At 42.6% G+C, this 11,733-nt stretch overlaps 1 protein-coding gene across 1 annotated transcript in view; it reads right to left on the bottom strand.

The window, feature by feature from the left end:
• LOC121546536 overlaps positions 1-2,486 on the bottom strand; it is an 11,180-nt gene extending 8,694 nt beyond the window's left edge. The window contains exons 1-9 of the mRNA XM_045209325.1: positions 2,245-2,486; positions 1,979-1,994; positions 1,664-1,810; positions 1,330-1,427; positions 1,134-1,217; positions 921-1,035; positions 566-735; positions 311-379; positions 105-171 (exon numbers count right to left, since the gene is read on the bottom strand). Coding sequence (XP_045065260.1) covers positions 105-171; positions 311-379; positions 566-735; positions 921-1,035; positions 1,134-1,217; positions 1,330-1,427; positions 1,664-1,810; positions 1,979-1,994; positions 2,245-2,361 — 883 coding nt within the window. The 5' untranslated portion in view covers positions 2,362-2,486. The remainder of the gene's footprint in view (positions 1-104; positions 172-310; positions 380-565; positions 736-920; positions 1,036-1,133; positions 1,218-1,329; positions 1,428-1,663; positions 1,811-1,978; positions 1,995-2,244) is intronic.
• Positions 2,487-11,733: the final 9,247 nt, after the last annotated feature.

The following is an 11,733-nucleotide window of genomic DNA, read 5'->3' as shown; positions in this document are numbered from 1 at the left end:
GTGCAGGTAACAACACACACAGAAACTGAAGCTAATCATCAGCTATGGCAACTCAAGCAGGTCTAAGAGACAAGCAATAAGTGAATAATCAGAGGTGTACTCACCATCTAATGAGCCATTCACAAACGGGCAAACTGTGGTTCGCCTTGCATCCAAGTGTGTGTAATATACCTGCAGGCATATGTACAGACAGACAGACACTTACATTAGACATACTGTAGTTTTAGCCATGCAGTACTGTCACAGTCCTTTGCACCTTATCTGATAGTTATCTCTGCTCATTGTGATATGTAGCTGAGTCAGACCTTACCTGTACACAGACACAGGGCAGCAGGTAGGGGAACCTGAGAGTCACTGACAGAAACTGATTGGTGTAAATCTGGAGAAAACAACATAGACTATTCATAAACAGATTATTAACCTATGTTATAAACAACTTTAACCTTTTTAACACACCTCTATACACGCACGCACGCACACACACACACATGTGCGCACACACACACACACGCACACAATACACACACACACAATACACACAATACACACACGCAAATGAGCTTACAGTAATAAGATCAGAAAGATTGGAGCATTCTGCGTCTGTGTGTCTGTAGCACAACCTGGTGTATACAACAGATGAGAGAGCCGGTTGGTATATATGGTCTCCAGTTGCTACCGTTACAGTGAGGGATCGAGCCAGCTCATCCACAGACAGGTCAAACTCCGGTACTGGATCTGAATCTGGATCACCACAGACAGAGAGTCATAGTATGATTAGTATTATGATGTCATTCTCATAATAATATAATAATAATAATATGCCATTTAGCAGACGCTTTTATCCAAAGCGACTTACAGTCATGTGTGCATCACATCACAGGTGAGGGAGGGGGATCAGTAATAGATTGTGAGATCAGTACCTGGACAGATGTCCTCCTGGACGATGTACCTGTGTTGTCTCGGTGGTTTAGAGGACAAAGACACATACACCTCTCGCCCTGCGTCAGCCGGGAAACAGTCATATACCAACTCCCACTGGAAGGCAGCAGAGACACACACAGCAACATGATCAGAAACACACTTTCATCTATTCTACTGTGTGTGTGTGTGTGTGTGAAAATATCAGATCTTACCAAAATCGTATGGCCAATGTCATGGAGATGTAAGCGATTAATGTTGGTCTTTCCAACTACGATGGGTCGATACAAGTCACTCCACTTAAAATAAAAATGAATAAAGTGAATTTAATTGTATCCATCTATCTTATCCTTTTTAACTCTTCCTAAGGAATACTGAAAGGGAGAGGGGTTCCATTTCAAGAAATTATACCTGTAAAGTGTCATTATTGACTCCATTCTTTATGGAGATGGCTCTGCGAGTTGTAGTTGACAGCTCCCGGTATTTAATGGTCAGTGTCCCAGTGAAGTCTAGAGGAACACAGAGGAAAGATTAAGGAATTATGGCAGTAAAGGTAGAACGAGAGAAGGAGAGGAAGTCAGGTTAAGGAAGAAAGATATAGACTGAAACAAACACAAGACCAGAGAAAGGGAGACTGAGACTTTAGATAAAAAGAGGATGGATGGAGGAAGGTTCTAAATGGGAAGAGGAGGATGAGGATGGTGTGGAGAGACAGAGATTGGTTGTGGATGGGAAACAGTCTTACCTGACGCTTTCATTCTGACACGTACATGGACGCAGGCAGAACAGGAGCCTTGTGATGGAGAGAACCCGAGAGTGGAGGGTGTGGGTGGAGAGAACTGGACTGTGGACAGACTCAGCTGGGGAAGACTCTCAGGGTTCCAGGTGGAACCTACAGAAAAAAAATACAGAAAACACAGAACATACGGACACTCAAAAAAATATATGGAGTAAAATAAGTATAGAAGTGAAGTCTGAAAATGCCAAATAAATGGTTCCTCTTCATACTGTGTACAAGATGAGCTATCCCATAGGGACAATGGACTGTAGTCACACTTACCATTTTGGTATTGAATCTATGGATGAAATTGTGGATAAATAGAGAAAGGAAAAGAGAGAAGAAGAAAAAGACAGGGTTAGTGAAGACACAGAACATGTCTATTTTTAGTTTTTTATTGACATGTGAAGTGAATATTGATGCAGGCTAATCAATTTCCAATACACTATTTCCATTATATGCAGTATGAGTATAATGTCTCTTTTGCATATTAGTTACATTATGTCCATGGTGGTGGACCCCGAAGATGGTATGAATTAATCCCTTACCTCGGTGACAGTTAGTTTGGCGCGTGTTATCTCCTCAGAGGCGCGCAGGAGCTGCAGCAGGCACAACAGGAGCAAGAGCACAGCACCTGCAGGTCCCTTCCCGCGTCTCATCATCATCACCGCTGACCACTAGCCTACTCACAACAGAGACACTTGGAAAAAGTCACGGCGTATCCGATGTTGCTAGAACAAGTTTGGCCCTAGGGGCAAACAACTGCAAATGCGCAAAATGCAGTAGAACGACAGACCAAACTCTAAACGTTTAGCCTGGTGTTCATCTTAAAATCAACGAAATTAAATTCAAGAAAACGGAAATGTAGCCTAGATGATATGTTCCAGTGCCATGTTGTTTTGTCTGTTTCCAATAAGAACGTTAAAAAAATGACTCATTAAGAATAGTTCCATGCGTGTTAAGTTGTGTATTTAGTGAGTGAGTGGGTAGTTCAGTCTAGCTCCACCTTTCCAGCTACCTCAGACTGTGTGTACTCGTTTGATATGTGTTTTTACGAACAATAAGGAAATAATAGTCAGGCTATTCTAAGAAATACTTTTTTATTTTAACCGCGGCATCGAGAAGGAAACGTTTATGGGTAAAAATTGCAGTCCCCCCACTTCTGAGTTAATCATAAATACCGCATCTTTTCTGAACCAGACCTTTGTTCAAATGCTATTTAGGGTAATTCAATAACTTTCTAAGACAGGGGTGTCAAACTCATTTTAGCTCAGGGGCCACATGGAGGAAAATCTATTACCAAGTGGGCCGGACCGGAAAAATCATGGTATATATAACTTAAAAACAACAACTTCAGATTGTTTTCTTTGTTTTAATACGATCAACATACAACATAAAGCTGGAGCCTGAGGACAGTGTGTCCAAAATAGTACAAGCACAACATCACTATTAATCATAAAACACGTCAAGTTTATTTGAAATTTCTAAAGAAAAAGAACACACAAACACACAATGCCTCAGTGATTAACAGAACTGTTTCACAGATCACAGAACTATATCAGGGTGTCATTTCTCAGGCAGAAATGTAGATAAAAATAATGAAATCCTGTTCCCCAAACAAGTGCAAGAACCACAGAGTCAAGAATAGGTTAAATATACAAATAAAATTAAATCAATTAAAAACAATAGCACATCAACATAAAAACATATAAACATAAATCTGAAAGCGTTGCTCAAACTCCCGTAACAGTCCAGTTATTTTATCTTTGAACCGCTTCATGTCTGCCACATGTTGGGTCGCGCACACATTTTTCAGACAGGGGAAGTGAGCTGCATCACCACCGGCAAGTTGCGTCTCCCACAATGACAGCTTCAACTTGAAAGAACGTATGCTGTCATAATACTGCGTGACAACTTTGTTGCGCCCTTGCAGCTGTTTGTTCAAGTTATTCAGGTGCTCTGTTACATCCACCATAAATGCAAGGTCCGGCATCCATTCTGCGGAATGAAATTCTAACACTGGTTTGCCCTTTTCTTCCATGAACTGTTCAATTTCTTCTCGTAAATCAAAGAAACGCCTCAGCACAGCACCTCGGCTTAACCATCTTACCTCAGTGTGGTATGGCAGGCCATAGATGTGGTCTTTCTCTCTGAGAAGGCTGTCAAACTGACAGTGATTCAGGCTTCTGGATCGGATGAAATTAACAGTTTGGATGACCACCTTCATGACGTTATCCATCTTTAATGACTTGCAACACAAAGCCTCCTGGTGCAAAATACAGTGAAAAGTCAAAAAATCACGTCCTCCATTTGCAGATTGCACTTTCTCTCTGAACTTTGTCACAACGCCTGCTTTTTTCCCGATCATTGAGGGCGCACCATCTGTAGCCAGGCTGACAGCGCGGGACCAGTCCACTCCGGCCCTGTCCAGCGCGCCGACGAGTGCGGTAAAAATATCAGCTGCTGTCGTTGTATCTGTCATCGGCACCAACTCCACGAACTCCTCGGTGACGGTCAATGTGTCATCAACTCCGCGGATGAAAAAATGGCCAGTTGTGCAACATCTGTAATGTCCGTTCTTTCATCAATTGCAACCGAAAACGCAATAAACGACTTTACTTTTTGCTTCAACTGGCTGTCCAAATCCACTGAAAGATCGGAAATCCTGTCTGCAACTGTGTTTCTTGTCAGGCTGATATTTGCAAAAGCCTGCCGCTTTTCAGGGCACACAATCTCCGCTGCCTTCATCATGCATGTTTTTACAAATTCACCCTCACTAAATGGTTTTGAAGCCACTGCGATTTCATTAGCAATGAGGTAGCTAGCTTTCACTGCAGCGTCACTGATGTCTCGGCTGTGAGTAAACACAGACTGCTGTTTCTTCAGACCCGCCAACAGTTCATTCACCTTCTCTCATCTCCGCTGTCCTTGAAAGTTGTCATATTTGTCGGCATGAAGACTCACATAGTGGCGACGAAGGTTATATTATTTCAGCACTGCAACATGCTCTGAACACACCAAACATACAGCTTTCCCATTCAATTCCGTGATTAAATAGGATTACCATTTTTCTTGGAACACTCTGCACTCTGCGTCCACTTTTCTCTTTTTTGACAGAGACATATTGGGGCAATGAGGGTGCCAAAGCACATAATGTTAAAAGTAGAAGCTGTAATAAATATCGCGGGCAAAACAAAGTAGCTCATTGGCTGCACGTGCTTGACCTACTTGCTCTGCCCCGGTATAAACAGTTTGCTTGCTTAACACAATTGCTATTGCGCCATCCAGTGGACGCAATTGGAACAGCAGTTTATTTTATTGAAAAATTGCAGCGCATTTTTATACTTAAAAAAAATAAAAATAAAAAATAAATTATTATTATTATTATTATTTATTTATTTTAATCATCTCGGGGGCCGGATTAAACCCGTTTGCGGGCCTGATCCGGCCCGCGGGCCGTACGTTTGACACCCCTGTTCTAAGACATTTGGAACTAAGGGTGTGTTCGTACATTCACTCTGGAGTGCCAGATTGCGCTCAGAGTGCGCTCTGGGCGTTTGTAAATTCAGAGGGTTGTCAGATTGTCCGTTCGTAAATTCAGAGCGTTTCGGCTCTCGGAGCGTTCAGAGCACACACTGGACGCTCTGGCGGAGGAGTAGGGTTGATCCGAGCGTTCTGACCGCACAACCACAGCTAACTGACTAAAGTTGGCTAGCTTGCTAGCTACTTCCAGATACAAATGAGAGACCACCTCACTCTGACCATTTTACTCGCCCTATCAGAGCTGGTTAGGCTGTTTTCATGTTATCTAGAGCGTTGGTGACTGTAACTGTGCTGCTGGCAACAATTTAATAACGTTTTTTTGCAGACTTTACTGACACCAGTCATATTCAACAGGTGTTGCGCGTTCTGAAATTCTTCAGTTATTCTGCGCTCTGGCACACTCAGATGAGAGTGCTCTGAAATCGGAGTAGATGGCCAGAGTGAATTTACCAACACACCCTGAATATTTGAATCTTTTTTATTTGAAAATACAAGCAGGTGGAATGTATTTGGAAATACACTTGGAAAGTATTGGCATGTATTTTAAATATACAAATATTTAAATACTCTCATGCATTTGAACCTGGTCTGTTTGCTTATGGTATTTGAAATAATGTTTGGAAAGAAGTATTTGAAAGTAGTTTAAGATAGTATGCTATTTATAGAAAATTATTTAAAAAAACTTTAGGTTAATATTCAACCCATGCCTGCAGCAGCATCTGGTTAGGCTCATGTGTTGTATTCCAATTAAGCAATAAGGCACGAGGAGGTGTGGTATATGGCCAATATCAAATCAAATCAAATTTTATTGGTCACATACACATGTTTAGCAGATGTTATTGCGGGTGTAGCGAAATGCTTGTGTTCCTAGCTCCCACAGTGCAGTAGTATCTAACAATTCACAACAATACACACAAATCTAACAGTAAAATAATGGAATTAGGAAATATATAAATATTAGGATGAGCAATGTCGTAGTGGCATTGACTAAAATACAGTAGAATAGAATAGAATAGAATACAGTTATACATATGAGATGAGTAATGCAGTATGTAAACATTATTAAAGTGACTAGTGTTCCATTATTAAAGTGGCCAGTGATTCCATGTCTATGTATATAGGGCAGCAGCCTCTAAGGTGCAGGGTTGAGTAACTGGGTGGTAGCCGGCTAGTGATGGCTATTTAACAGTCTGATGGCCTTGAGATAGAAGCTGTTTTTCAGTCTCTCGGTCCCAGCTCTGATGCACCTGTACTGACCTCGCCTTCTGGATGATAGCGGGGTGAACAGGCTGTGGCTTGGGTGGTTTTCCCTTTGTAATCTGTGATTGTCTGTAGACCCTGCCACATAGGTCTCGTGTCTGAGCCGTTAAATTGCGACTCCACTTTGTCTCTGTACTGACGTTTTGCCTGTTTGATTGCCTTGCAGAGGGAATAACTACCATGGTTAAATGCGGTGGTTCGCGCTTTCAGTTTTGCGCGAATGCTGCCATCTATCCACGGTTTCTGGTTTGGGTAGGCATGTAGGCATCTCGAAAAGGCAAGTAGCAGTTTAGTGGTCTAGTGTTTTTCCTAAGCGAGTACTACAGTCAATGTGTTGATAGAACTTCAGTAGCGTTTTTCTCAAATCTGCTTTGTTAAAATCCCCATTTACAATAAATGCGGCCTCAGGATATGTGGTTTCCAGTTTGCAAAAAGTCCAGTGTAGTTCCTTGAGGGCCGTCGTGGTATCGGCTTGAGGGGGAATATACACGGCTGTGACTATAACCGAAGGGAATTCTCTTGGGAGGTAATATGGTGGGCATTTGATTGTGAGATATTCTAGGTCGGGTGAACAAAAGGACTTGAGTTTCTGTATGTTATCATAATCACACCATGAGTAGTTAATCATGAAACATACACCCCCACCTTTCTTCTTCCAAGAGAGTTCTTTATTCCTGTCTGTGCCGATGAACTGAGAACCCAGCTGGCTGTATGGACGGGGACAGTATATCCCGAGAGTGCCATGATTCCGTGAAACAGAGTATGTTACAGTCCCTGATGTCTGTCTGGAAGGAGATCCTCGCCCTGAGCTCGTCTACTTTATTGTCCAGAGACTGAACATTGGCGAGTAATATACTCGGAAGCGGTGGATGGTGTGCCCGCCTCCTGAGTCGGACTACAAGTCCACTCCAAATACCTCTTCTCCGCCGGCGGCGTCTAGGAGCAGCCTCTGGGATAAGTTAAATTGCCCTGAGGGGTACGAACAAAGGATCCAATTCGTGAAAGTCGTATTTCTGGTCGTAATGCTGGTGAGTTACCACCGCTCTGATATCCAAAAGTCATTTCCAGCTGTATGTAATAACACAAAAAACATTCTGGGCTAATAATGTAAGAAAAAACACACAAAAAAACAAAATACTGCAAAGTTGCTTAGGACCTAGAAGCAGAGCTGCCATGTCTGTCGGCGCCATCTTGCTTCAACGCGGAGTGCCTGGATACAGCCCTTAGCCGTGGTATATTGGCCATATACCACAAATCCCCGAAGTGCCTTATTGCTATTATAAACGGGTTACTGATGTAATTAGACCAGTAAAAATAAATATTTTGTCATACCTGTGGTATACAGTCTGATATACCATGGCTGTCAGCCAATCAGCATTCAGGGCTTGAACCACCCAGTTTATAATGTTATATAGACTGTTGGTTGTTTAGCAACAAAACCGAGGCATGCACAACTATGGGCCAACACAGACAGGGTTGGCATAGATTGTTGACAATATGTAAGCTATATTTCATCTCCAATGTTTATTGAAAACATGAATACATTTGCACAATGAACACTTGTTGTCTCTCAAATACATCATTACAGTTATTGGTCAGCTAGCTAGCGAATTTTAGCCAGTTAAAACACTTTAAAACAAGATATGGTATCAATATGAAACGAGCTGAAACGAGCCACTTACGAATCCCCACATGGCAGTTTCTTGTCATTATTGCTAGCAATCTGGCCACCCAACAACATGCTGACTTCTGCCCATGGAAGCGGGCACATCGTTTTTGTGAGGTCAGCTACCCAACCCATCTATAGGTCTTCTAACAATATATGATGTGTGGGCAAGTTTCTGTCTATCAGTTGTGCTTTTGTACCGAAATAGTCAGGGTTTTTTCAACTCCATCTCTCTCAAACACACACTATAACGCTCATAAATTGTTAACTGTAGTTACGGTAAGCAGGGTCTCTAACTCCGTCAAGGTTTCATAGTGAGTCCAAGGTGCTGATTCTCACAATACAGTGCATTCTGAAGTATTCAGACCCCTTGACTTTTTCAAAATTTTGTTACGTTACAGCTTTATTCAAAAAAAAATTTAATTAATTGTTTTCCTCATCAATCTACACACAATACCCCATAATGACAAAGCAAAAACAGGTTTTAGAAATACCTAATTTACATAAGTATTCAGACCCTTTCCTATGAGACTCGAAATTGAGCTCAGGTACATCCTGTTTCCATTGATCATCCTTGAGATGTTTGTACAACTTCATTGGAGTCCACCTGTGGTAAATTCAATTGATTGGGCTTTATTTGGAAAGGCACACACCTGTCTATATAAGGTCCCACAGTTGACAGTGCATGTCAGAGCAAAAACCAAGCCACAAGGTCGAAGGAATTGTCCGTAGAGCTCCGAGACAGGATTGTGTCGAGGCACAGATCTGGGGAAGGGTGTCAAAAACATTCTGCAGCATTGAAGGTCCCCAAGAACACAGTGGCCTCCATCATTCTTAAATGGAAGAAGTTTGGAACCACCAAGACTCTTCCTAGAGCTGGCCGCCCGGCCAAACTGAGCAATCGGGGGAGAAGGGCCTTGGTCAGGGAGGTGACCAAGAACCCGATGGTCACTCTGACAGAGCTCCAGAGTTCCTCTGTGGAGATGGGAGAAACTTCCAGAAGGACAACCATCTCTGCAGCACTCCACCAATCAGGCCTTTATGGTAGATTGGCCAGACGGAAGACACTCCTCAGTAAAAGGCACATGACAGACCGCTTGGAGTTTGCCGAAAGGCATCTAAAGAACTCTCAGACCATGAGAAACAGAAACCTGTTTTTGCTTTGTCATTATGGGGTATTGTGTGTAGATTGAAGAGGGGATTTTTTTAAAAATACAAGGCCGTAACATAAAGTGTTAAAAATGTCAACGGGTCTGAATACTTTCCAAATGCAGTGTATGTATGTGTGTGGGTGGGGTAGGGTTTCCTCCTCACAGTGAGAGACTTCCTGCTTTTACCCCCATCCCTTCTGTGCCCTTGAGGACACCCCACACTTGCTTGTACACACACACACACACACACACACACACACACACACACACACACACTTGTATGTGTGTATGTGTGTGTCTCACACACATGTGCACAAAACAACGCCTGGATCTACTAACAACGCCTGGATCTACAACCTACTTCACCTCCACACTCTACCCAACATCCCCAACCCACAACCATCTACACCCAACAAGAGCCCAAAAGAATCCCCCGCAAAAGTTGATAACAATGCACTACTAACTCAGGACCACCTAATTCTAACAGCTAGGAGACAAACACTGCTGAGTGTTTTAAGACTCCTGACCCTTTGAGTTTCACTTCAGGATGGGCTATTGCTGCTGTGAGAGAACATTAAAACATAACATCACAGGTGTCAGTGTTTGAAGTGGATGTGGTGTTGGAGTCAGGCGCAGGACACAGAAGCTTAGTCCAACAGACTTTACTAGTCAGAAATATGACAATACAAAAGAACGGGCCTCAAGCAACGGAGGCGAGCGATACGCAAACAGTGCGTAAAACATGAAATATAAGCGATGCGCAAACAGTGGGTCAATACACTTAGATACACCAGAGCAAAATCCAAAACCCCAACGGACAGGCGGACAACAACACACAACTACAAACAAAACCAAAGGAAACTTATAGGTGACATAATCAATAAGTGATAAGACACAGGTGCACCAAACAGACAAAACCAAACAAACATAGAGAACATCAAACGGTAGCAGCTAGTACTCCGGGGACGACGAACGCCGAAGCCTGCCCGAACAAGGAGGAGGAGCAGTCTCGGCGGAATTCGTGACAACAGGCTTACGTTCTCAGGTTTCCACACACACACACACACACACACACACACACACAAACACACACAAACACAGAGAGAGAGAGAGAGAACTGTTGTGGAAATGGTAGCAGGGTGTATGTTTGCATAGAGAGATCAAAGAACTCATGAACTGTCAACTGAAGAAAAACATCAGTGTCGACATGCTGAGCTTATCTCTCATCTCATCTCTCCTTTCACCAAACTACTGGGTGATATCTATCAGTTCTTCCATCTCCCAGTCATCCTCCCCATGACTGTAAACAGGTGTGGGGGGTTTAGGGCAGGAAACAGCGATCTTTAAAGAGGTGGGCTGTCTAGTTATCTGTGAGTCTTTAGCCTGAATGGAAATACTAAGGGAAGTTAAGTTGAGTGGGTGATCTGGGTGGCTGGGGATCTTAAACCTGTGAAGTTGAGTTGAGTGGGTGATCTGGGTGGCTGGGGGATCTTTAACCTGGAAAGAAAATGTGACACACATATGCCCACACATGCTGATAAGAAACAGTATGCAGGGCATGGGGGGACAAGCCTTGGGGATTTCTACTGCGATACATTGCATGTGGCTAAAAGTCCAACCCTGCTTATCGAAAAGATAATCTGAATATCCCTGTAAGACTGTGTTTTGACAGACTGTAAATCTGACATGATATACAGGGCCTACAACGAAGGAATCCCTGGTGTTAACAGGAAATACTAACCAGTTGTACCAGCTCCAATGGCCTGGTTTGGACGTCCTGTCATCTCTCAGTGCGTCAGTGTGTGAGTGATAGGCAGACAGAGAGAGACACACTATGAAAGAGGTCAGGGGTGTGTACTGTATGTCAGGCATGCACTGGGCGAAAAGGGTCCATTTCAGGGGATATCTTTACAGTACACATTTTTGATATTCTTGATATTCACAAAAGTATTGTGGAGCTCCTGCACCTAAAAATAAACAGTACAGGCACCCAAAATGAGTACCGGCACCTATTTTAGTCCAAGACAAGCAATGATTGCGATTACTCCGAATATCACACATGGACATTTCATATGGCCAGATATGGACTCATTCAATATCCTGAGATATGTGACATCCTATTTTCTCTCTTCATGTTGACAAATACTTTTTTAAATTGTTTTGATTTCACCTTTATTTAACCAGGTAAGCCAGTTGAGAACAAGTTCTCATTTACAACTGTGACCTGGCCAAGATAAAGCAAAGCAGTGCGATAAAAACAACAACACAGAGTTACATATGGGGTAAAACAAAACATAAAGTCAAAAATACAACAGAAAATATATATACAGTGTGTTCAAATGTAGCAAGTTATGGAGGTAAGGCAATAAATAGGCTATAGTGCAAAATAATTACAATTAGTATTAACATTGGAATGA

The sequence above is a fragment of the Coregonus clupeaformis genome, chromosome 30, assembly GCF_020615455.1.
Source record: "Coregonus clupeaformis isolate EN_2021a chromosome 30, ASM2061545v1, whole genome shotgun sequence".
Taxonomy (NCBI): domain Eukaryota; kingdom Metazoa; phylum Chordata; class Actinopteri; order Salmoniformes; family Salmonidae; genus Coregonus; species Coregonus clupeaformis.
This window is presented reverse-complemented; position numbering and strand designations above follow the sequence as displayed.